The 24,894-nt window shown below is 31.0% G+C and overlaps 3 protein-coding genes across 5 annotated transcripts; 1 reads left to right on the forward strand and 2 right to left on the reverse strand.

The window, feature by feature from the left end:
• LOC109326752 (NAD(P)H-quinone oxidoreductase subunit O, chloroplastic) lies at positions 3,566–6,077 on the forward strand. The gene is made up of 6 exons (XM_019559541.1): positions 3,566–3,821; positions 3,903–3,958; positions 4,654–4,719; positions 4,817–4,858; positions 5,248–5,307; positions 5,793–6,077. Exons 1-6 carry the CDS (start codon positions 3,608–3,610, stop codon positions 5,820–5,822), a joined length of 468 nt encoding a protein of 155 aa, XP_019415086.1. The 5' UTR covers positions 3,566–3,607; the 3' UTR covers positions 5,823–6,077.
• Positions 5,873–10,069, reverse strand: LOC109326750 (5' exonuclease Apollo). Of its 3 annotated transcripts, XM_019559538.1 has the most exons (4): positions 9,829–10,069; positions 9,635–9,740; positions 8,340–8,551; positions 5,873–7,810 (listed from the first exon to the last, which is right to left on the reverse strand). In XM_019559538.1, exons 1-4 carry the CDS (start codon positions 10,018–10,020, stop codon positions 6,677–6,679), a joined length of 1,644 nt encoding a protein of 547 aa, XP_019415083.1. In that variant the 5' UTR covers positions 10,021–10,069; the 3' UTR covers positions 5,873–6,676. The 3 variants fall into 3 exon arrangements, with proteins under 3 accessions (XP_019415083.1, XP_019415084.1, XP_019415085.1); XM_019559539.1 differs by lacking the exons at positions 9,635–9,740; positions 9,829–10,069 and adding an exon at positions 9,471–9,619; XM_019559540.1 differs by lacking the exons at positions 9,635–9,740; positions 9,829–10,069 and adding an exon at positions 9,181–9,292.
• LOC109326749 (mitogen-activated protein kinase kinase kinase YODA-like) lies at positions 13,273–19,339 on the reverse strand. The gene is made up of 11 exons (XM_019559537.1): positions 18,754–19,339; positions 17,250–17,567; positions 16,796–16,883; positions 16,560–16,622; positions 15,810–15,970; positions 15,646–15,721; positions 15,203–15,262; positions 14,984–15,091; positions 14,639–14,875; positions 14,015–14,124; positions 13,273–13,928 (listed from the first exon to the last, which is right to left on the reverse strand). The coding sequence occupies exons 1-11, from the start codon at positions 19,158–19,160 to the stop codon at positions 13,679–13,681; spliced, it is 1,878 nt and encodes a 625-aa protein (XP_019415082.1). The 5' UTR covers positions 19,161–19,339; the 3' UTR covers positions 13,273–13,678.

Below are 24,894 nucleotides of genomic sequence, written 5' to 3' on the forward strand. Positions count from 1 at the left end.
AAGAAAGGATTGTAAATATTTGAGCGTAAATATGTGTACCAAAATAAAAAGTATATATTTTTAATTATGCATCATTTATTCATCCTCCATGTTGTATAAACCATTGAGGTTTAAGTAAAGTTCATATAATAAATAATAAATAATAAATAATAAATAATAAATAATAAATAATACATAATACACTATAAAAAATATTGTAAGTATCAATTATTTTGAATCATCCTGCTCAATCTTCGATTACATTTTTAATCATTTAGATGAAGTGTGTTTGGTAAAGATCCCAAGTTAGAGATAGAAATCCTTTTCATTTCTGTCTCCATTTCTATCAATTTCCCTAAACAGGTGGTCATTAATTTGTAAACAAAATTTAGTACAATATATAACATATAGATAAATTATTTGATGGTTAATGTCATATCCATTTTTGAAGAAAATGGAGTGTCTCTGTCCCCAGGGCTTTGTTTGGGAGTGGGGTTTTGGAGGGAAAAGGAATGAAAGTGATGACTTTAGAAAATCTCTCCCTTGTTTGGGAGTTGAATGAACGAGAGGAGAATGTTTTGGATGGTTTCTATTTTTAAAGTTCCCCAATTTGACGATTTTTGGAGATAAAATGTCAAAATAACTATATATTTTGAGTAATATTATATAATTATACATTATTGTCCATTTCTCATTGTTAATTACATTTTTAAAAGAAAAATAAAAAAATATTCTTACATTATCATTAGTTTATCCTCTCTCATCTAAATTTTATACTCTCAAACCACGGAGATGATTTCCTTCCTTTTCACTTCCATTCCTCTCCCTTCCTAACCCTTTGATCCCTCTCCTTCCCTTTCCCTCATAACACCCAAACAAAGCCTAAGGGTTAGTCTGGGAGTTGAATTTTGGAGGGGAAGGAAGAGAAATGGAAGGCTTGGGAGTCATGAAATACACTTGTGAGATGACTCTTAAGCCTTCCATTTCCCTTCTTTCCCCTCCAAAATCTAACTCACAAACTAACCCTAAGGCTTTGTTTGGGAGTTAGGAGGAAAAGCGAAAGAGAAGGATCAAAGGGTTAGGAAGGGGAGGAAGAGAAGAGAAAAGGAAGGAAATTATCTCCCTTGTTTGGGAGTATGAAATTTAGATGAAGGAGGATAAACTAAGGATAATGAAAAAACATTTTTTTATTTTCTCTTAAAAATGTAATTAACAATGAGATATGGACAATAATATGTAATTATATATTATTATTAAATATATTTAGCTATTTTGACATTTTATTTCTCAAAAAACCAAAAATTGTGGAAACTTTAAAAATAGACATATGAAAGGTTTTGGAGGCCCTCCAAAACCTCCCCATTTTCTTAATCCAACTTCCAAACAAGGGAAAGACTTTCCAAAGCTATCACTTCCGTTCCTCTCCAAAACCCCACTCTCAAACAAATAGTTTGTATACTATTTGAAAGCTTATAAGTCAATTATTAGGAACATCAAACTAGGAGTTGATAAGTTAACTAAATGCATGTTTTGTAAAATTGGTTGATAAGTTAACTAATATGGTAAAATGAATTAGGTTATCTTCTATAAGTTATCTCAAATAGAGTTAGTAGTTTATTAAATAAGTCTTCTTACCAAGCACAATCAAGTAGCTTATTTTTATCATATAAGCCAATTAACTAACTTATAAGCTACCTCATGTCCTTCTCAAATACACTTGACTTATTTGACAAAAATATAAGTTGTGGATCATAATTGGTTAGAAAATGATTTTTCTATAAACCATTAAATTGAGGTGTAGATGAATATTCGGATCTATGAGTACCCATCAATAATATCATAATGAGTCGGGTTTATATCTGTATTTTTGGATCTGCGGATAATTGAAACTGAAGATTTTGAGATCTGCTATTGAACGAGTCCGGATCTAGGTAATGAGGTACTTAGATCCAAAATTCCTAAATATATATATATATATATATATATATAATAAGCATTCACGTCATAATTGTGATGATATATTCTGAAGCAGTAATGTTATATTTGTAAATCGATGATTATGAAATAATGTTATGTTGATAGAATGATATTAGACATTTTTTTTGGTTTCCCACATGTATCCTCGCACTGGGGCAATCCTTTCCGAGCCGGGAACATCCACAGGTACTGTGACTAACTCTCTCAACGGACATTTTTAAATGATATTAGACATTTGATATGCTTTATTGTCTTATTTTAAATTATGATTTTAGTAAAATTATTTATATTTACGTGACAAATTTAAAATTGTGTGCTTGTACTTTAATTATGTTTTACAATTGTTATCATCATTTTATTTTTATTTTGGTTGTCTAAAATAACACACATAATTATAAGATACACATGTACACAAATATATAAGTTGTTTTCAATTTTGTTAAATATTTTTTGAACTTATGGATATCTATGGATACATTAGGTACCCAAGGACCCGTAGGTAGTAGACCCAATGGGTACCTGCATGGGTCTGGGGCAGATCTGGGTCCCAAAGTGGTCTAATAGGACGAGTTTGGGTAATGCACTACCCGAACTCATTCAAACTTATTATCATTCCTAGGGATGGTAAAAAAATATGATCATTGGTACCCGTGGAAAAACCCGCAATAGATACCCACAAAAATAGCTTATGGGTGAGATTGAGTTTTATGATACCTGCCTCGCGGATACCCGCGAATTTATTTATTTAGTTTTTAATTAAATTTGTATATATATATTTATTATTATTTTAAGATTATATATCATATATTTTAATATTATTTCATAATAAATTATACATATTTGACTATGATCACAAATTTATCAAATACATATCATATTATTCATATAATAATTATTTTTACATATTATTTATTACAAATTATATAAATATATAATTAAAAACAAAAACTCGTTGGGTATCTGTAAATACTCGCTACTCGTAAATATTGCGGGTTTGGGGACGAGAAAATACTAACTCCATTCGCTCGCGCCCGTTACCATCCTTACTCATTCCTACTCTCAAACCTCCACATATTATTATTTTTTTGTTAAACTTATGTAAGCCGTTGTCCGTAAGTTAATTGAAATGCTTTATGATTTATAAATTATGGCTTTTAAGTCATTTTATATTTATTATTCACTTGATTAATTAATAAATCCAATCATCTAATTTATGAGCCTTTGTCTTTCAATAATAAAGGTATCTAACTTCTGCTGTGAGGATCCTCTAATAATATTTTTTTTATGACCACGCATTCTTAAGCACTTCCCACTTGATAGAAGGCATTTGCATTCATTACAACATCATAATATTTATATACGGACATACACTAATAATATAATTCACTCTTCTTTGAATTACTTTTTTTAAAGACAATAAATAATAATTAAAAATGAATTAGAGTAACATCTTAAAAACTATTAAACTGTAAACATCTTTTTCTCATTACACAAACAAACAAAGATGTTTGACAAATGTACATATCTTTTTTTCTCCTTCATGACTTGGCAAGTTGTGATTTGTTACATTTGCCATATCATCCAACATATCTTTGTCCAAAATGGAAGTGCCACTCTCTTCTTATCTCTTGTATGGCACTGTATTTCTCTTATGGCATTCTCTATGATTCTCTACCACACCTCTTTCTCTTGCCTTCACCATTTCCCACAAACTTTGAGAACTAAACATGTTCATTTGAACCTTTTCCCTTTGATTCATGCAGTGCAATCAGGTGAAGCAGATAGCAAAAAAAGTGAAGGTTCATCCTCTAAGGATAATAAGTCTTCAAGTCCTGTTCCTAAGCCCAAGAAACCTGTTTATTCTAGTGAGTTCATCAATTTCTTTTTTCAATGTGAGTTTTTATGGCTTTCTTTGATCATTGTGTGTTATTTTTATTTATGGGCAGTGAAGAAAGGTCAGATTGTGAGGGTGGAGAAGGAGAAATATCTCAACAGCATTAATGTAAGAAGGACAACCATTTTGTAGTTTTGTATTTCATGTTTCCTATTTTATATAGAGTTTGATTTTGATGCAATCTTAAGTAGTTATTTAAAGGGTTAAACATTATTAATGATTGACAACAAGCAAGCACATACTAGTAGATATTCTCTAATAAGGAGATAAGTAGTTGAAAAAACAAAACAAAAAACATGGTATGATATTTATATTTTATATCCTTTTATATAGAGTGAAATTACAATTTTGTTACTGAAAATAAAAGTAAAACAGGAACAGCTATGGAGAGGAGGACACAGGGTATGGCAAAAGAAATGTAAAATGTTATAAAATATAGTTAAGAGTGTCCAAATGTGTCTAATATAATCACACGACCAATAAGAAGACGTTAGTCTAATGGTATAAGATCTTACTAGATTCACAGAATGACCAAAAAATCAATGATTTGATTCCTGTGAACCATACTTGTTGAGAGGAACAATTACACACCCCGAAATGAATTAGTACCCTTAGTAGTACCAAAAAATATAATTTGACATGGAAATGACGAATATTGTGAAGTATTCGTGCTTTCTAATTAGTTGGTGGTATAAAAATCTTTACAAGGGCGCATCAGTGCTAAATCTCCTCTAGGATATTGGTTTAGTATACAGTAGATATTTGCAGTGTCAAAACTGACATGTCCAAGTTGAATATTTCAGTATCTTTCTGTTGGGCACCCAACTTATTACAAAGGATTAGACTACATTTATGAAGACCGTGGTGAGGTATATACCCAACAAATGTCTTACTAGATTTTCATATGGCAGCTTTGTTTTCTGTCATTACATGCATCTAACTGAAAATGTGAAATGCTTCTTCAAGGTCTTGGATATCCGTATATTTGAAACAGGAGAGTATGCACTTGTAAGTGACTTATATCCATATCAATTCTCATCTTTGCTTGATTCAAATTTTGAAAAAAAAAAATGTGAAGTGGCAAAAGTAAAAGTTTTATTTGTTAAAATGGGTAGAGTTATGCATGAATCTTGATAAAAGAAGAAAGAATGAATGAGAAAATCATTCATTGAATGATTATTGAATTAATTGAATGAATTGGATAAATGAAATTCTTTTATAAAAGGAAGAAAAATATTAACTACCCTAACTAACCAACTAACCCCTTTTACTACTAGAAACTAATAACTTGTTAAAACCAACCCAACAATATAATTTTTTGTATTCACGTACATTATTATTTACATTGATACAATATATTTCAACATTTGTGATCAAAACCTTTCCTTAATTGATAGATTGCATGGGTAGGGGTCCCTACTGCTCCAGCTTGGCTTCCTACAGACATGCTTATTAAGGTACAGTTTAACTACACTGATACTGTTAGGATCTATTTGTGAGTTGAATTTTGGAGATGAATGGAAGGGTATAGAGTTATGAAATACACTGGTGAGATGACTCTAAAACTTTCCATTTCCCTTCAAAATTAAACTCGCAAATAGACCCTAACAACATCAGTTAAGTAGAATGCATTTTCGAAATTAACCTCTGCTTAAGCAAAAGCCTAATCAAGATGAGCTAGTATTTGACCAGAAATGGCTTGTTTGATTGAGCTTGAGACTTGTGCATGGCTCACTTTGCAACTTATAAAACATTTATAATGCCTTTCTGTTCTGTAACTGATGATTTCCTTCCCTGGTCAAGTAGTAACATAAATCTCCAGTAAATTGGTTATGTCCATATATCTGACTTGCTTCTTTTCAATTGAACTTTTTTTATAAGCCTTTTCATTTAAAACTGCTTAATGTGAAAAGTTACCTCACTCTTCCTTTTTTCCTTGCAGTCAGAGAAACTCAATTATGAGAGGCTGTGATATCAGTGGGGAAAGCTATGACAAATAGATAAATAATATATATATGTTTTCCCTAATATTGTATGACTAAAGAAGCTTGGTCTGATACTCCGAGATTTTCTGCCCCATCTTTAGTCTATAGCTGCATGATCACCTTCAATGGCTTATGTCAATGATTTAAGAAAATCATTACTACTACCCTGCAGAAGTTTTTTCTGAAAACTATGATGTTATGAGTGCTTCATTATTCACAAATTTAATGTTAAAACTCTGATATATAGCAGCAATCATTAATAAAATGACAAGAAATGAAAAATCAATATCTTAATTTGCACATGTAGGTTTAGACATATAGTAAACACTAAGCAGAAAAACAAACATTTGTGTAGTATGGGTAACAGCAATTCAACCTATTGTACATGGTGTAAAAATAGAATGGATCTTTAGTTTGGATAACAGCATAAAACTGATTGTACAAGTAAAAATAGCACTTATGGCCATGAATGTTTGCTGACTTGTCAAGCCTCCATATTGTGTGTATGTAAACATTATAAACAATTATTTGAATTGCCATAATACATGAGTCCCTCCACATTCCAAGTTCTATGTATGAAGCATCCTTTGATGCATCTCTTGTTAGGAGAGCGAAAAAAATCATTGAAACATTATTATAACATATTGGAAACACTTCTGTGGTGCTTCTGCAATTCTTCTCTTCCAACTTGTTCCTATTTCAAGTACTATCGCAACTGTGATGGTAGTTTGATAGAGCAAGATAAACTGAATTCATGTGAAATCTTATGAGTAACACTTGCATAGACATCTTCCACCGTGGTAATCGGTAAATCGAAGAAATTTGGGAAAACACAATACCATTAATCATTTCCCCTCTTGGCACGTTTATAGGAATTCATAAGATTCACCAAGGAGGGGAGAGGTTGAGGTACAGGGACATTCATTGACCTGTACAACTTTCTGACACTTTCACTCAAGCCTGAAGATCCAACATTTAAATAAGAGGCACTCTTGTGTACTCTTGTCTCTTGAACTTCAGATTGCATATACTTCACTTCATCTAAATCTTCCTTTTTTTCTGGTGACTTCTCCCATTTCGTTTCGGCATCCGACACACTGCTAGATAATTCTTGTCCCGCGTCACTTGAAACTGTTTGTGAACAGATATTGGTAGGTAAATTATTACACCCTCGTGAAAAGGCGACGTCTTGGAGACCAAGCCTTGCTCTTCCGAATAACGTGACAGGCAAGCTTTTGCCAGGAGGAGACAATTCTACAGGTGCTTTACTTTCAGTGCAATGTTTGACTGGTGATTTAGTTTGCACGCAAGGCTGAAGGGTCCTATCAAGCACAGGATAACAGCTTACAGGTTTGACCAATGTATCAATGTTATCAGAAGTTTCCACTGCCATATCCAGAAGCTTCAAGATAGAGTTATTGAGAGAAACTTTAGAGTTAAAACAGTGTTTCTTAACGTAACTCAGATCCATAGCCCTGCAGCCGGGGGTTGTTGAAACAACCCAACTAGGTGCAAGAAGTTGAAGTGCCCAATCTAATTCTTCCTTGGATGAGTGCATTGAATAACATACATGCCAAACACCAAACTGATCCTTAACTGCTTCACCCATCCTCTTTTTTTTAGAATTTTCCATGTCTGAGGCATCATCTTCCAAAGCATACCACTGTGCAGAAGGTCGGACAATGAGAGGCTCCGGTTGGAGAGCTGCCTTGGCCTCAACCAACTTCATTCTCGCCCTTTCATATAGTCCTGGGGATCCATCGAACAAATGGAAACGAGAAGAAGGGTCTTCACAGAGGATTTCAGGAGCAGTAACTGCTAGATTCTTGAAACATTCTGGATCTTTGGCTTTCTCAACATATATATTGGCTCCAAATGTTTGGGATACATTAACAAGGATCTCTTCCTGACCGAGCATGTCACACGTTAGATACACCGTTGATGCATCAGGATGCTTCCATATACAATTAATAACCTGTTTCATAATTTCATAAGCCAAACTTTGAAATCAAATTACTTGTATTCATAATAATTCAATTCAGTTTTAAAGAAGAACTCAATATTATGCACCCACTGTTGTATTGCAAGTTTAGAACTGCTACAAAGTGAAATATAAACATAGCATGCTAAGGTTTAAGAATCCATTTGTTATACAATATTCAAGTTTCAACAAAAGTAAATGATGTGTGTTGGCATCAGGAAAGATTTAGGTTGAAGGCGTTAAATATAAAGCTGAGAATTAAATGATACTGTTACCGAACTGTGATATGTATAAAATCTCATGCACATGCACTCATCATAACTTGCCTTCATTGAGCATTCCAAATAAATACATACAATTACATTAAAAAAGCTTATTCCTTATTTTAGATTAAGGCTGGGAATTTTAGCCTATGCTTCTTCACACAAGTAACCATATTCTCCTGAGGTAGGTATCTAAATAATAAATTTCCTTCCAGTCCAAATCAAACAAAAAAATCAAGGGGTTCTAGGTTGTTGTTTACCTGTTGAATAGAAGAGTGCTTGCTAGGCATCCCATGAGAGAAGTTGCCGAAAGTACAGTCTAAGAATACACAATCAAGTGAGCAGCGTGGTTGTTTTCCTTGCTTGCCAACATACTTGCCAGGCAAGTTGTAGAGACACTCAGGGGTTAGCCTGCAATCCCCAGTGTGCAGAATATTACCAAATTTGCCTTCAAACAAGAACATCACAGCACCTGAAGAATTTGTAGTAAATTAAAGAAAAAGAAGGTGAATTAATCTTAATCCCGATAAAAAAAGTACCCATTAAGCACAACAATATGTTAAATTAAACTTATCAAACCAAAAACGCTCTTCTACCCCCGTACGGACAGAACTTAAACAAGCAACAATTCAAATATAGTTGAATTGAAATCCAAGTATAGGATTTCCTTCGAAGAAAGTCGATAAAGTAGCATAAATGCATAAACAAGAGGTCTATCACATGTAACTATCATATCTAATCAATTGCGTTCTGTTTCTCAGAGTACATTTTCATCCAATAAATGAGAGATTAATCCCTGGAGCAAGGCCAGGCCGATTAGCACCCCTCCCAGCAGTGTTTTACATATACACGAATCTTGAGCTTGAACCAAAACCCCATGCTCAAGAGGCATCTCCGAACACTTTTCATACACATGAATTTTGGGATGAAACCGAGTACCATATCGAATCAATCTAAGAATGTGTAATTATTTTGGAATCTTATTATTTCTCTATTTGTGGTTGGTGCTGGACTTGTACTACACTAATATCAATCCTAGGATAACAAAATTCAATCATGTTTGATGGAGCAAGTGGATCCCCTCTCTTAACAAATACATACATATATGTTTTTATACCAAGCCCCTCCCTCCATTGTTTTCTGGATCAGTCCCTGCACCTAGGATTATATAGGAGTAAAACTATAAACAGGAGGCACTGTACAAGGATCCCACCTAGCGGGGTTTGAGGAGGGTATGTAAGCGGTCTTACTCTTTCAAGTGAATAGACTATTTCCAGGATTTGAACACAGGTCACAATGGCAATGTTGTTTGCCTTATGACCTGGATTCAAACCCTAGAAAAATAAACATTTTATTCCCTTACAATAGATGGTAAGACTGCGTAAATTTACCTTACTCATAGCTCACTAGGTAGGAGCTTCCTACACTCGGCCCCGCCCTTTTTAGGACTATAAATAGGCTTAAAGACTGTTGCATATGATCATTCAGAAAATACAGAAATCATTGACAGAATATATGTTTGTGGTATAAATGGAGTTGAATTAAGATCACTCACCAGGGCAGTGGTTAGCATCAAAAGCAGTAACAGTGAAGGAGCCATCAGGATCTTGAACAATCAAAGACTGACCCACCTCAATACTCACAAACAAGGAATCAACAAGCTGTACAACAACACAAAACATTCAGAAAATAAAAATAAAAAACATAATTGCAACAAAAAGTACTAAAAAAAGTCACAAATGTAAAAACCTGAGGGTAATGTTGAAGAACGAGGGTTCTAGTAAGAAGGGTAGAGTAAATAGGGAAAGAGGAATAAGAAGTAATATTAGAAGAATGATCTTTATGAGCATGTGTGAGAAAATGATGTCTCTTTGTAGCCTTTGATGATTGACTCCATGTGTCTACAGAGAAGGGTAATCCTTTCGGCATTTCCATCACCATTTTCGAATCTCTTATCTTTCTTAATAGTCTATTTTTTATTTATTATACAACCAAGTAACCCACACCCACCAATGCTTTTCGGAATCAACAAAGTATAACAAAATATGACAATACTATTTACACAGTTATGGATTCGACAGATAGAATCATTTTTTTTGGGAGTAATTTTGTGCGCCGCAGAATGGTTTTTTTTGCATGTGAAGTTACATAAGTAACCCTTATTTAAACATGTAATGACGGGTGAGTACCTAAGAATGTGACGTGGAAGATTTTGTTTGGCGGATCAAAGAGGACTTTATTGTGTGGAAACAGTTTTCGAAGTTATGTGGCTTCCCGCGGAATCTCCATTACAAAGTATAAGCCCTATTTGGATATATCATATAAGTGGGCGTATACAGGGACTGCCCACATGTATGGGGCACTGGCACAAGCCCCATAGTTTATGGGTATACATTTTTACTTAGTGTCACTCTATATACCATAATCTTATTATTTGTCAAAAAATTATTTAAAAATTAAATTTTAACTTAAATATATTTTTTCAAATAATCACAAGGTTATGGTGCGAGAGTGGAGTAGCATTAAGTGTAGAACAACAGATATGCACCCTAATTTATAAGAGTCCAAATATTTTTTTACATATATAACTAATATATGATAAATATATTTTTATTTTTTTTAAATCAATTATATTATTAATGATTATTACTTTAGACATAAATTCATTTAATATTTTGTTGATCATAATAATCATTGTTTTATATTATCACATGTCTTGTTATATAATTAAAATAAGGTACAACTTGGGTTGAGATAGTCTCAAAAAATATATTAAACTGAAGACATTTGAAGTAAATTGTATTTTAGGTTATCCAAATTTACCTGAGGCCTACTTCTTCTGTTACAAGCACCAACAAACGTCATCCAACACAACGACCATGATTCATCGATGATGGTAGTGCCAAGGTTTGAGTTATGTGGTTCAATAATATGGTGTTTAAGGTGATTGTAGAAGTTCATGTCTTACTTGTTCTATTGTAAGGAGTATTGGGTCCACTCTTTTGGATGAGGGTGAAGGTGTTGTAAGTATTTTTGAAATTTTAATAATCATGAAAACAAAAATACATAATTGAATGGATTTGAGAAGATAAATTATTTCATGACATGAAAAAAAAATTTATTATATTAATGTAATTTTTATTAGTTATCGGTTTATAATATATAAATGTTAATTAATCTTGTGATATAATGAATTAGTTAAGAGCTTAATACGTATATCCAGTTTACACTGTTAATATATAATACTTATCCATCTTTGCTTTTATTTAATAATTATTAATATGTAAGTGATGAATGGTTTTACAATAGTGCAGACTATTTTCTCATTCTTTAATATTATATATGTACGTGCAGGGGAGGATCTTCTCTAGGACAGGTGGGGGAAGTTGCCCCCCTCAAATATTTCAAAAAAATATTATAGAGATATTGTTTTTGGTATATTTTAAAATTTAACAACAAAACTTAAGGATAAGAGTGTAATATTTATGTATTATTAATGTAAAAATTTATACACATTCACTACATCATCCATCATTCATTTAGATTAATTTTTTAAAGAGTTAATAAAGATTGAATATGAATGGTAGGTGATGAAGTGAAAAAGTATAAAATTCATACATTGTTAGTGCATATATTCTTCTCTCAAAGAATAATACTTCTACATGACTCATTGGACAATAAAAAATTCAATATTCTCTTCAAAACTCTCACCCTTTATAAAGTTTCACTCTCTTTAGTATCATATGACATATTCCCCCCTAATATTGTTTTAGATAACTCTCCAACTCAAACTGACATGATTACTTATGATTTGTTTGTTTCTTGCATCAAATTTTATTCATGGAGGTTGTTATTCTTTGTTAGTGAACTATTTTTTTATTTATTAATTTTAGTTGGGTTATTCCATTGCTATGTATGATATTCTTAATTTCGTTATTTCTATCTTTATATATTTTTCTCTTAAAAAATATTTATATTAATCTCAAGCATATATTATTTTGATTCTCTATTTGAAAGGATTGAAAAACTAACTTTATACTCGATTCTTCTGAATTTAAAATACATATAATGTTTATAAGAGATAATGAACTTATGTGTGCTTAGGAATATTTGGAATTTCTTCATAGATTTGTTATGTTATATTTTTATCATGTTTCTTGGGAATTTAAATATGAAAGAATAACTCATTTTTACATTAAAAATTTATATATATTCTAATGATTTCATATGTTATTTATGTATAAATCATAATGCTGCCCCCTCTAAAATCATGGTCAAGATCCGCCACTGTGTAGGTGTCTATTGATGAATGAGTTAACCACGTGAAAACATGGTGTCGGGTAATAGGGGACATGGCTCACTTAGTTGTTTTATTCCACGCACATATAATAAAATTTAGTTGACTTTCTTAAGAAAGAGTATAACAGTTGAACACTGCCTCTGTCATGGTCTGCACAACCCACAATGCTTAATAAAAACTTATTGTTTGTAAGAATTGCTCAATTTAAGTGTGACATTCTTCTTATGCAATATTCTAACAAGATTAAATTACTCCATAAGTCTCTATAAATGTATTAAATTGTCAAAATCTGGCTTTCTAGTTGAATTTTTTTAAATAAAATGTTTGAAATAAATTTTTAATAGGTTCTTTAATGGTTGAAAGTTATTCTTTTAAAAAAAATCATAATAAAATTGCACAATAATTAATTTTATCTTTTTTATTAGCAACTTGTCATTTTGTCACATGGAGCTGATTTTTTTAAAGCCAGTAGGAGGTTTACCTAAGTTGTTTTGAATAAGCATCACCAATCATTCATCAAGTTAGCACTGCATACAGACCACATCCACTACTAACATGTTGCAATGAGATTAAGTATAGAAAATAAAGCATCTCATTAATCAGGAGATAAGAATCATTTAACCACTAAAATTATAACTTGTATCATATTTAATTATTTTTTACAAAAATATTTCTAAAAACTAAAAAAATAGAATATATGTCATGATTCTAGTGACTGAAATAGATAACTTATCTCTAATACGATAAAATACTTTATTATGTTAAATATAACTTATGCTATAGTTGCGGCTTATTCACTCAAATATTTCAAAAAATAAAATAAAAAATACTATGTGAAATAATTTGAACATAATTGTACTATGAATTGCTTCCAAGTATTTTGGACATTAGGTACATACTGCTCTTTTTCATTAAACTCTTATAGTGATAATAACAAAAATACAATTTAAAAAGAAAAAAAAAGAGTATGCATGAAAAATTACCTTTTTCTCCTCTTCCATGAACTAACATAATATACAACATAAGCATCAGAATAAAGACAATAAACACATGCATTTACATCCAATAAAAATTGCTACAATCATCAAGGTTTCCTCATTCCAATGCTTGCATTGAGAGCTTCTATTCCTCACTTTTACCATTGTCTAGTTCTCATTCTCATGTGTTGGAAAGAATCTCTCATAACTTTTTAGATATAATCTGTGCTTTAAGAGAACATATTACAGTTCAACCACATACCAAAATGCAAGCTGGGGCAACCAAGAAAGGGATCTTAGTGGGGTATTTACACATGCAAACTCAAATGAGTCTCGTTCTCGGGGATCCGCTGGATGGGGTGTGACCTCTGTAAGGAGATCTTTCCTGCCAAGGATCAAGGGTGAATGCGGCATTCGATCTTAATGGATATGAATTGAGGTTATTTTGTCTCATCATTGTGTATGAAGGATGAGGAGGAGAAAGGAAACAGCTATTGTGTGCCGGTCCATATTGTCGCAATGGACTTGAGCAGGGAGACACAGGTAAAGATGTGATCATTCTTGTGTTGTCTCTGAACATGGGAGTTATAATAGTATGTCAGTCCAAATTACGCAAGTGATTTATGCGTATATAAAATCAGAAAGTCGGGTATTTTACCTTGGGCTCCTTACTGCTCGTGAAGATGCGACAACTTGCTTTGTTGCATAGTCTCCGTTTATTAGAGTATTATTTGTTCTATTGGAATTGGAATGATGCTCTAAAACTGGCTGCAAATCGACCCAAACAATGAGAAAGTTAGCCCAGACCATCCTTGGCCAATATATAAACAGATCTCCAGAAACTTAAGAAATCACATCATTTGGTGCAAGGAATAGGTGCATTAGATTAAAATATATGATATTCTATGTTCAACTTCTATTGCATATGTAGAATTCTGTGGCAGCATTAAATCCTCTATGAAGCTATGTAGTCCACTACCCTCATATATTATTAATGTATTTCCCTTATCACCCGAAACTATGTAATGGTTGCCCTGTTAATCTGTTCTCGGACTTCAATTTCTCTCACATTTGTGCCATACAAACTTCACCAGTACATTTGTATACATTGAAACAATGATTTAAGGCAAAATAAGAGGATCAATTGCAACATGTTAACTTTATGAGAATGTTACATGCTTTATAGTGAAGTTATCATGTATTGGAGCTCGGAACTAGCATTCAAGAGGCTAAAGTAACATCACTTCTCAAAGAAAAATAAAATCAAAGAATAGAATAGTACCGGCGTCCGGCTTCCATCAAACATGTAAGGGAAAGCATCTCTGGTTATGCTGACATTTACAGATTTTGTTGCTGGTTGGTCTCGAATAAAGGGGTGGTCTAGTAGCATTTGGGCTGTTGGGCGAGCTAATGGATCTCTTTGTAAGCATAGCTTAATGAAATTCTTTGCATCATTTGAAAGATGCTCAGGAATTTCGGGCATATCTTTGCTGTTACCAATTTTAAATATCGCAGCTACCTGTTGAATCCAACATGATATAAAAAACGATTTAGTCATCCACACTCTTCTAACAAGATCATAACAAATATGCAAATAAAGGCTAGTTTTAAATATCCAATATCTCACCCCTTCATATTGACTCCAAGGAGGCTTCGACATTGCCATTTCGAGAATTGTGCATCCCAAACTCCATATATCAACAGGAAGACTATAGCCGTTTGTATTCATCACAACCTAAGAAAGCAAAGATCAGGACATAGTGCTTACAGTCGGGGAGAGAGAGAAGGATGTGCTTGTTTCAAAAGAAATTTCAAGATCTGTAAAGATGCAGGATAAATTTTTTACCTCAGGTGCCATCCAGTATGGACTTCCTTTGAAAGAAAGCATTGAGGCAGAGGAATTTATCTGGTTTAGAACAATAACAATTCAGAGACGGTCTTCAACATAAATTAGAAGTAAACTAAAACATAAAATTATAATTTTGAAGCTCTCTAAATTGGATTTGCTTCTTATGGGTATAATCTAACACCATAAAGCTCTAAATTATTAAAAAAAACAAGGTAAACATGAGAGAGTGCAATGGATGTGAGTCACTAGGCATTCAAAAATGAGTAGAACTACAAACTTTAACCTTTGACGAAACAAACATCTTAAGTATCCACTGTCCATAAATTGTGTATTATAATTATTATCTAACTTCCATTATACCCGAGATAATAAATACTATTTGCTTTCGAACTGAGGAAGAAGCAAGTTCTTTACAGTATATGAATATATGATATACTCACATGTTTAGCCATTCCAAAGTCTGCCAACTTGATTTCACCATTAGGATCAACTAGTATGTTAGCCCCTTTGATATCTCTGTCAAAACAAAAACAACAAAATAATTTAAAGATGATAAAGAAACAACAATTTCATGTTATAACTAGAGTACGGAAAACCGAATTACCTATGTACTGTATTTCTTCCATGAAGATAAGAAAGTCCAGACACAATCTGCCTGGTATAATTCTGAATAACTGGCTCCCCAAAGGATCCGTATTCCTGAAGTAGTTTATGAATAGAACCACCGGATACAAATTCCAAATAAACTGAAAGTGCTTCATCTCCCTGCAATCATGTCATATAAATATTGATAAGAGCAGAGATGAGAATATTGGATTGGATGAGTGGATACACCGGATAAGATACGATTAGGGATGAATGAATTGGAAAGAAAGTTGGGGTAGCTCCTATTGTAAAAAAGATGATATAATCACACCTCATGTGATTTGAGCATATGCAGAGGATACCGTTAAAAGCCCCAATAAGAAAAACCATATGCAACATGATTAGAAGATTTAGAGATCAATGTTTTGTCAATATACGTAATTTATGATAGAGCATTATGGAGTCGTTTGTTCGATCCATGTAAACGACCCCACCTAATGGATCAAATGCTTGGTTGTTGTTGATGTGTTTGTGCGGTGGTGCTGTAAAGCATGGATATTTTTTACGAAAAAGGCCGAGAACACTTATGAACCAATCATAAGAGGTGGAGGAAAACAGAATTAGGGTAAATCTATTTTTGATGGCAAATCAAACAAATATCACGCGATGCCAGTTCATAACCACTTCCTTAAGAAGAGTTTTGTGATAAACAGCCTAGTTACATACACATTGCATACAGGATTCTAGACTCAGAGTATTTTAGTCATACCAAGTCACTCCCATAGTACTGAACAATGTTTGGATGTGAAAGCTGACTAAGCAAATGTATCTCCTGCAATCATTTCGAGAACATGTTAAGGATTTATATAGAATCAAATGATAATCATACATATGAAAGCAAACTACAATGCAACCTTAATATAAGAACTGCAAAAGAGGTACGGTATGTGTTAAAAGCTTAAAACATGATGCATACATAAATAAAATAAAACATGATAGAATTACCTGATTAAGTTGTTTGAGGCACTCTTTTGACGACCGGTCATCGCAGATAACCCTGACTTCTTTTATTGCGCACATCTGTCCACTTTCACTATCAAAGTTGCAACACAAGCATTTTAGAGAGGCAGAAGATATATAGTTTAAGTAATTTGTCCATAATATTAAGGACATATGAGAAGAGTGCACAGTCTGAGGAGAGGGTTTATGATATCATTCTGTAAATATAGCCATACTTTAACATCAGTTTTTTCATTGTTGCCAATAAATCTGGAATTCTAGTATTTATTTTGTAACCAAAAGATTTGCTTATACATTACAAACACCAGATACAAAAGGCCACGTGCTCTGCCTTAAAACTTTCAAGGAGTGAAAAGTATTACATGATAAAAGTTGTCGAAGGCTAAGCCGAATATGTAGTATATTTCCTTCACTGGAAAAGAAAAAAACAACCCAATACCTATGGAATCCTTGGTAAACATGCCCAAATGTTCCCTGTCCTAGAAGTTTTCCTTTCTTCCACTTGCCCCGGTTACAGATACTGTTTTCTTGCTGTACATTTGCTCGTGTGTTCGATAGAGAAGACGGACTTGTAGGAGATCCTGGGGGAAGAGGCAATGGATGACATTGACTCCTTCCATCTTCTTGCCTGCCAGTCGGGGAGTCAAGACTCAAAACATTCAACCTTGGATGAAGAGGGGAAGTAGGGCTGGTGGGCCCTCTTGAACCAGGACCTGGGCTTTTTGGCCTCACATTGAACTTCATGTCAACTTGCCCTCTAGCATAAGGAAATAGAGTTTATTAGTTTAGCAGCAGATGAGAGAAGAGCACTGAAACACCCTTATAAACAAACTACACAGATTCATGTTCTCTCCATTCCTTTACTTCACACTGTCACTGCTAAGATGAGTGTACACATCACCCTCCCAACTATTATAATTACAACCATCTTGAACTAGCATATATCCTTGAATTCATTACTACGTTTGATGAAAAGTTGAAAGAAAAATGTAATTTGCATGATTATCACCTAAATCATTTGGAATGTCTAAGAAGCATGAATCATATAATGGAAGATGAGCAGGTAGATAACTTTCCAAGAGTCTGTTTGCAAGTTGAATTTTGAAGGGAGGGAAAGGTAAGGCTTCATAGCCATGAAATACACTTGTGACATGACTCTGAAGTTTTTCCTTTCACTTCCCTCCAAAACTCAACTCGCAAATAGACTCTAAGAGAAAAAACTATAGAGTATAGTCTTGAAAAAACTTTCCATCACAAGTTAGATCTTCATTTCCACCAAATAAATCCATACAGAAAGTTCGCACTTTAGAAAGAAGAGCTTCAAATCTACAATCATACAAAAAGACGCCTAAAATAACAAGTTATAAATTATTCATTATTCACAGAACAAAACAATCATCTAATCTGAAGAGAAGGAGAAAAATTATGAGACTGAGAACCCTTTTACATAACTGGCTAACTGAAAAGGGAAAGAAAAGTTGAAGGCAAGAGAAATGGAAGAAAAGTGTACAAAAAAGTCTACCACCATGTAAAAAAGGGTAGTAGTATCAGACCTTGTTACAAAATTTTGATTGGAGAAGTATTAGCAAAACTAATAGGGGATATAAATCAAGCAAGAAAGCAATCATAGTCCAAAATTATACAACACCGAACGGAGAAAACTTTTGGAAAAAATAATCTTTATGTGATGAATGATTAACCTAAGGTTTAACCTCTCCAAAAACAAATGAATCAAACAAATTAAGACAAAATTTACAAACTTGAGCTAAACCCAAAACAGGAAAAACAAAAGTTAAAAAGACCCAAAAAAAAAAGAAATTTTGATCATCAATCTACCAAGCTAAGTTCAACATAAGCACAAATTTACAAACCTAATCCAAATATGGAAAATAGAAAAACCCAAAAAAAAGGTAAATTAATTTAAACCCAAATCCAAATCCAACCTTGTAGCGTTAATTTGAGAAATCGAATGATCATCCAAGGAGCCAGAAGAACTAACGCTAGAACCAGCAGAGAAGGACCCAGATCCAAAAACAAGACCTTGATCATTCCCAGTGTTAGAAGAAACAGAAGGACGCGGTAAAGGGAGTCCTATTTTATCACCACCGTCTGCATCGGCGGCGGCGCCGTGTGAAGTAAAATCCTTGTTAGCTCTAGGAGAATTCCGGGAAAGAAAGGCGGCGCCGGTGACATCATCAAAACCCAATTGTTTTTCACCGTTTTTCTTAACCTTTTTGATGGATGACTTGTTGATGAAGTTAAGAAAAGTGCTTGTGTTGTTTTCATTTGGTTGGTTTTGTTGTTGGGTTTTGGTGCTTTTGCATGGTTTTTTACTCCACCAAGTTGGCATTGAAATTGTGATGATGATGCAGAATTTGGAAGTGGAAGATGAGGTTAGAAGGAGTATAGGAAAGTGGGTTAGTGAAGAAGATGAGAGAAAAAGGGTTGAAGAGTTCAGAGTAGGTGTGGTTTTGTAAGATTATGAGGAAGAAACGAAGAAAGAGAGCAATGAAAGAATGGGAAAAATATTATAACAAATACTTTCTTTTTGTTTTTTTTAATTAGTGATTACATTATTATTTTGCAGTGTGAATGTTGTATATGTTCACATGAATGTGGATAAGTTGTCAGATAAGATATTTAGCATTTTTAGATGTTGGATTGTATACTATTTTTAGTTTTTTACTATTTGTCATTTTGTAATAAAGTGAAATATGTACCGATATATTATTTATTATTTATTTGTATTATTTATATTTAAAAGTTAATGATAATAAAATATAAATGACGGATAATATAGTAACATTATAAAAATATCTTATATTAATATATATATTATTTTCTCTTTGTAATATTATTTTTATTTAAGATTCAATAATAACTATAATATAAATGATAGAAGATATGTTGTTAGTATATATATATGTATGAAATTGGTGAATACATATATGTGTTTTATAGATCAACCAATTTAATGGTTAATGTAGTTTTTATTTTATAAATTAAAACTCTTTAAACGTGTATTACAAACGAGTAAGACTTGCTCAAGTAATGAAGAGACAAGTGAATTTTTACTTTATATATTAAGGATAAAAATGTAATCTCATTTTAAATAAAAAAATAGTAAATTACACTGACACCTCCTGAGTTTTAGTGAAATTACACGAACTATCCTCACTTTTCTACCCCTACACGAACATCTCCTAGTTTTTATAGTTTTATTACACTAACCACTCTTGCATAAGAAATAAGTGTAATCTTTTAAACAAAAAATGTGATAAATGCAATTAAGTTAAACAAAACATGATATATTATGTAGACAAATCTAAATAATATACAAATCAATGTATCTTTATTATTTTTTGTTACAAAATGCATCAACAGTTCTAAAGAAATATTGTTTAAATCGCTCTTATAATATAGTGTAACGAACCAAAAATAAAAAAAAAAATATTGACTCATATATTATTTGGATTTGTCTTCACAATATATATGTTTTGTTTAACTTAAGTGTATTTATCACATTTTTTGTTTAAAAGATTGCACTTATTTTTCATGCAAATGTGGTTAGTGTAATGAAAGTATAAAAACTAAGAGAGGTTTGTGTAGGTGTAGAAAAATAGGGGCGGTTTGTATAATTTCACTAAAACTCAGGAGTATCAATATAATTTACTCATAAAAAAATATAAATACTAATATATGTTGTTTTTTATAGCACTTGTCTCTCCATTAATAGAGAGGAGTCTTATTCATTACAAACATAGTTAATAAATGATCAGATTCCTTAAAGAAAGATATCATGAACGCAATTGTCTCCATGTGAAAGGTGTGTAGGGATTCTTTATTTATTTATTTTCATTTCCCTCATCTTATAGTTATTATTTTGAGAAAAATGTATATATATTGATAATATATGAGTTTTATACATGACTATTGTATTATTCATCGTTCATATTTAATTATTATTCAATATTCATACAACATAATATAAATGAATAAGTAAATGATACATATAATTTGTATAAATCTTTACAATAGTATTGCATAAATATTTAATATTTTATTATATAGATGAGTCATATTAAGGATAGGGGTGTGACAATGTAATCCAATTTGATTTTTTTGTATACTAAGAACCGATAAAAAAAAATGAATGGTTGGTTAGGAATCAAACTGGGCCGTGAACAATTCTAAGATAAAAGAGAGAGGATTGAATTTCATCAACTTTTTTTATTATAAACATTGAAACATAATACTAGGATAAAAGAGTGAGAAAATTGTATGAAGATAGGGGCAATGGTGCTAGCATACCCCTTCCAAGCACATTTTGGTTGGGAATCCCACAACACTGTAGAGGAAGATCTTACACATCATTTCTTAAAATTTGGACCATCAATGAATGTCACATTTCTGGCCGCAACTATGTTTTCCTTAACTTTGAAAAGGATGAAGATGCATGCTACTGACAACCCAATTGGAATCTAGTTTTGTGTTACCTAGGTAATTGTTCGATTGGTTTTTTTGTTTTGTGGGTTGGTTTCCACAAATCAATCTCTAAACTATTAGAGTCGTATTATAAACAAAAATTAAATGAGCTTTTAAAAATGAGTTTATAACTTTTGAAAATAGCTTGTAATCTTACATATATGAAATAATATTAAGAGAAAATAATAAAGTATAGAAGAAACTTTATTCTCTTGAAAAAATGAACACACTTTCAATATTTCTCAAACAAATTTTACACGCCTATAAATATTTAAAAATTATATTAGTTACTTTTTTAAACTTAAAAAAATCAAATTATTACTTTTAGTTATTTTTCAAATTCCAACTAGCTCTAATACTAATTTTATTCAACAACTTTAGTTTAATAAATCACTTATACAACTACAAACATTCATATACCATTACAACTAAAAACATCCATATACCATTACAACTACAAGTTCACATGTAAGAATTAGTTTTTCGGAACATGGAATTAATATATTTTGACATTATATAGGTATAATTATATACACTACAATATTTTAAGAGTAAATTACATTGACACCTTATGAATTTTAGCGAAATTATACAAATCACTCATTCATTTTTTATAGCTACAAAAACCCTAATTTTTATACATATGTTATACACTACCATTGTATGAGAAATGAATGTGGTTTTTTAAACATAAAATGACAATAAGTGTAATTAAGTTAAACAAAAATATGATATATCGTAGAGACAAATATAAATAGTATATGAGTTAATACATTTTTATTATTTTTGGTTTATTACAAAATGTATCAATAATTCTAAGGAAGTATTCTTTAAATCATTCTTATATTACATTATAACGGACAAAAAATAATGAAAATTTATTGACTCATATGTTATTCAACTTGTTTCTATAATATACTATATTTTGTTTAACTTAATTATACTTATCACCATTTTATGTTTAAAAAACCACATTTATTTCTCATACAAGAATAATCAGTATAATGTATATATAAAAATAAGGGGATTTTTCATAGGGATGATTTATATAATTTTACTAAAACATATAAAATATTAGTATAATTTACTTATATTTTAAAGATATATAGAATTTTTGAAAATTAAATCTCATGAATAAAATATTACTCTACTCCTATCATAGTATAACTACCTAAAATAGTAAAATTAAATACAGGAAATGACAGCTAAGACATAAAGGATGGGTTGAAGGGGACGGCAAATAGTCGTTGGATAAATCAATAACTGTTTAGTGTTTCTTTCTGTATTATTCTATCTCTTTGTCATTTCCGGGGTTATTTTTAGGAATCAAATACATAGTAAGTTTTTTTTTTTTTTGGAGATTTAATAAGGTTTTATATTATTAAACTAAAAATTTATTAGTATTATTTATATAATTTGAAGAAGAAGAAAGGGTTATTACTTATTTGTTCAAATTAAAACTATGATATTATAGTAATTATTATTTTTATATGTGTTGATTTGTATTAATATTTTATTATCCACGTACATAATAGAACTTTTAATAGCTACATAGAAAAATAAAAAATCATAATAAATAATAAATATCATCCAAATCAGTACTATAATTACATTTATTAAATAACATTTTTTTAAACTCAGATAAGTAGAAACTGTGTAATGTGTATTTTATAATCCACGTACATAGTAGTTGTCTGTTCGTTAAGGTATTAAGGTAGTGAAGGGGAAAACGAGAAGAGTTTAAAACATGTGCGCTAGGAGTGTAAAGTTTTTACATTGTCAGTATAAAATTCACCATTGATTTGTATTACTGTTGTTTGAGAATCAATGATGATTAATAAATCAATGATGAATGATTGACTGATGGTGTATAAAATATTTTTGTGCTTGACAGTTTACATGCGCTGGACCTAAAATTGGCCAGCCATAAAGCATTTTACCAATTTGCTTTTTTTAATTTGTTTTCTAACCACGTTATGGTAATAATTCTTTAATACTACTAACTCAACATTGGGACCACATTTTCTCTTCTAAACATTATTTCATTTCATGTGTCGTTTTTGTGGTTGGTCATAATAATTTATTTTTTAAAATTTTAGATTTAAATATTTATTTTTTAACCAATCAAATAAAATGATATATGAAGTGACATATATTTTAAACAGCATATATGATACTCTTAAATTAATACGAGGCAATAAATTTTAGTATTCACATTAGCAAGTTATTCATGCATTTGCATAGACAGTATTTTTTGGTCGCACGGTTAAGAATGTACATATTACATGTGCATCATGGTTAAGAAAACACATGTTATTCTTACATTCACATGGTTAAGAACATACATGTTATCCGTATATTCGTATGGTTAAAAACACACATGTTACTTGTGCATTCGTATTGTTAAGAACAAACATGTGACCTGTACATTTTAATAGTTAAAACATATATGTTACTTGTACACTCACATTGCTAAGAATACACATATTACTCGCACATTCGTATAGTTAAAACACATATGTGTTACCCGTACATTCGCATTATTAAGAACACAAGTGTTACTTATATTGCCAATGCAGTCAATTTTATAAAATGATTACATTTTTATCAATAAAACTACTCAACTTCAATAACCAATATTAATTATATTTCTCAAACAAAGTAAAAGATAACATTTTGAAAAAGACCAAAAATATGTATATGAGTCTAAAGAAGAATGTTAACTTCCATATGTTATATTATATTTTTGTGAACTTTTTGAATATGTTATTTTGAATGAAATTGAACACAACTCATTATCAAAAAATATATACATGATGAGCATTGTCTCAAATTTGTATCCATAATTAGTATCACCTGAAATTAAGCAATCGTAAACAAATCAAAAAATATATAAAAATAAAAAATAAAACAAATTAATTCATTTCCACAATCAAATGAAATCAAATATATTATTTTTTAAGTCACAAATACATGTAGAAGAATAATATAATTGTAAAATAAAAATAACATTAGTATGGGTAGGTTGCTAATTTTATTCTTCTAAACAAATGTAACTCTTTTATCAAAATAAAATTAATTCTCAAAGATGTAACTCATTTAGAAAACTCTCTCTTTTCTTTGTGATGAACAAATTTATAAATAAAAAAATGAAAAATATATTAATTTACATAGTTGCAATAATAATAAAAAATCATCATATAATGAATATAATATTATTATTTTTAGCTTTATTCAGTAATTTTATTTTTATGTCACACAGAATATTAACAGATTTCCTTATAAATTGTAACATCATAGCTCATTTATTAGTAATAGGATTGAATTCTTATTATTTAAGTTTTAAAAATAATATTAATTAAGAACATTTTAAGATCTATTTAAATCATTAGTATTAAAAATGATTATTTTGAAATAAATTTATTGTCTATCATTTTTTCAAGCGTATAATATTAACTGAATTCTTTATTAAATGTGATATCATAATTCATTATATTAATTATAACAATGAATTCCTACTACTTAATTTTTTAAAAATGATTAAAACATATTAATTGAGAATTTTTTAAGATCTACTAATTAAATGCTTAATTAGTACA

The sequence above is a fragment of the Lupinus angustifolius genome, chromosome LG14 (assembly GCF_001865875.1).
Source record: "Lupinus angustifolius cultivar Tanjil chromosome LG14, LupAngTanjil_v1.0, whole genome shotgun sequence".
NCBI classification, from domain to species: domain Eukaryota; kingdom Viridiplantae; phylum Streptophyta; class Magnoliopsida; order Fabales; family Fabaceae; genus Lupinus; species Lupinus angustifolius.

What these genes read in the sequence shown, in the direction of transcription:
- LOC109326752 (XM_019559541.1), top strand. Translation starts at nt 3,608, where the DNA reads ATGGCATTCTCTATGATTCTCTACCACACCTCTTTCTCTTGCCTTCAC. An exon ending in CAAGAAACCTGTTTATTCTA is followed by an intron (nt 3,822 to 3,902) that starts GTGAGTTCATCA and finishes ATTTATGGGCAG; the next exon opens with TGAAGAAAGGTCAGATTGTG. An exon ending in CTACAGACATGCTTATTAAG is followed by an intron (nt 5,308 to 5,792) that starts GTACAGTTTAAC and finishes TTTTCCTTGCAG; the next exon opens with TCAGAGAAACTCAATTATGA.
- LOC109326750 (XM_019559538.1), bottom strand. Translation starts at nt 10,020, where the DNA reads ATGGTGATGGAAATGCCGAAAGGATTACCCTTCTCTGTAGACACATGG. An exon ending in TGATGCTAACCACTGCCCTG is followed by an intron (nt 8,552 to 9,634) that starts GTGAGTGATCTT and finishes CAAATTCTTCAG; the next exon opens with GTGCTGTGATGTTCTTGTTT. An exon ending in AGCACTCTTCTATTCAACAG is followed by an intron (nt 7,811 to 8,339) that starts GTAAACAACAAC and finishes ATTATGAAACAG; the next exon opens with GTTATTAATTGTATATGGAA.
- LOC109326749 (XM_019559537.1), bottom strand. Translation starts at nt 19,160, where the DNA reads ATGCCAACTTGGTGGAGTAAAAAACCATGCAAAAGCACCAAAACCCAA. An exon ending in CATACTGGATGGCACCTGAG is followed by an intron (nt 15,092 to 15,202) that starts GTAAAAAATTTA and finishes TTGCTTTCTTAG; the next exon opens with GTTGTGATGAATACAAACGG. An exon ending in TTGATGGAAGCCGGACGCCG is followed by an intron (nt 14,125 to 14,638) that starts GTACTATTCTAT and finishes GTCGATTTGCAG; the next exon opens with CCAGTTTTAGAGCATCATTC.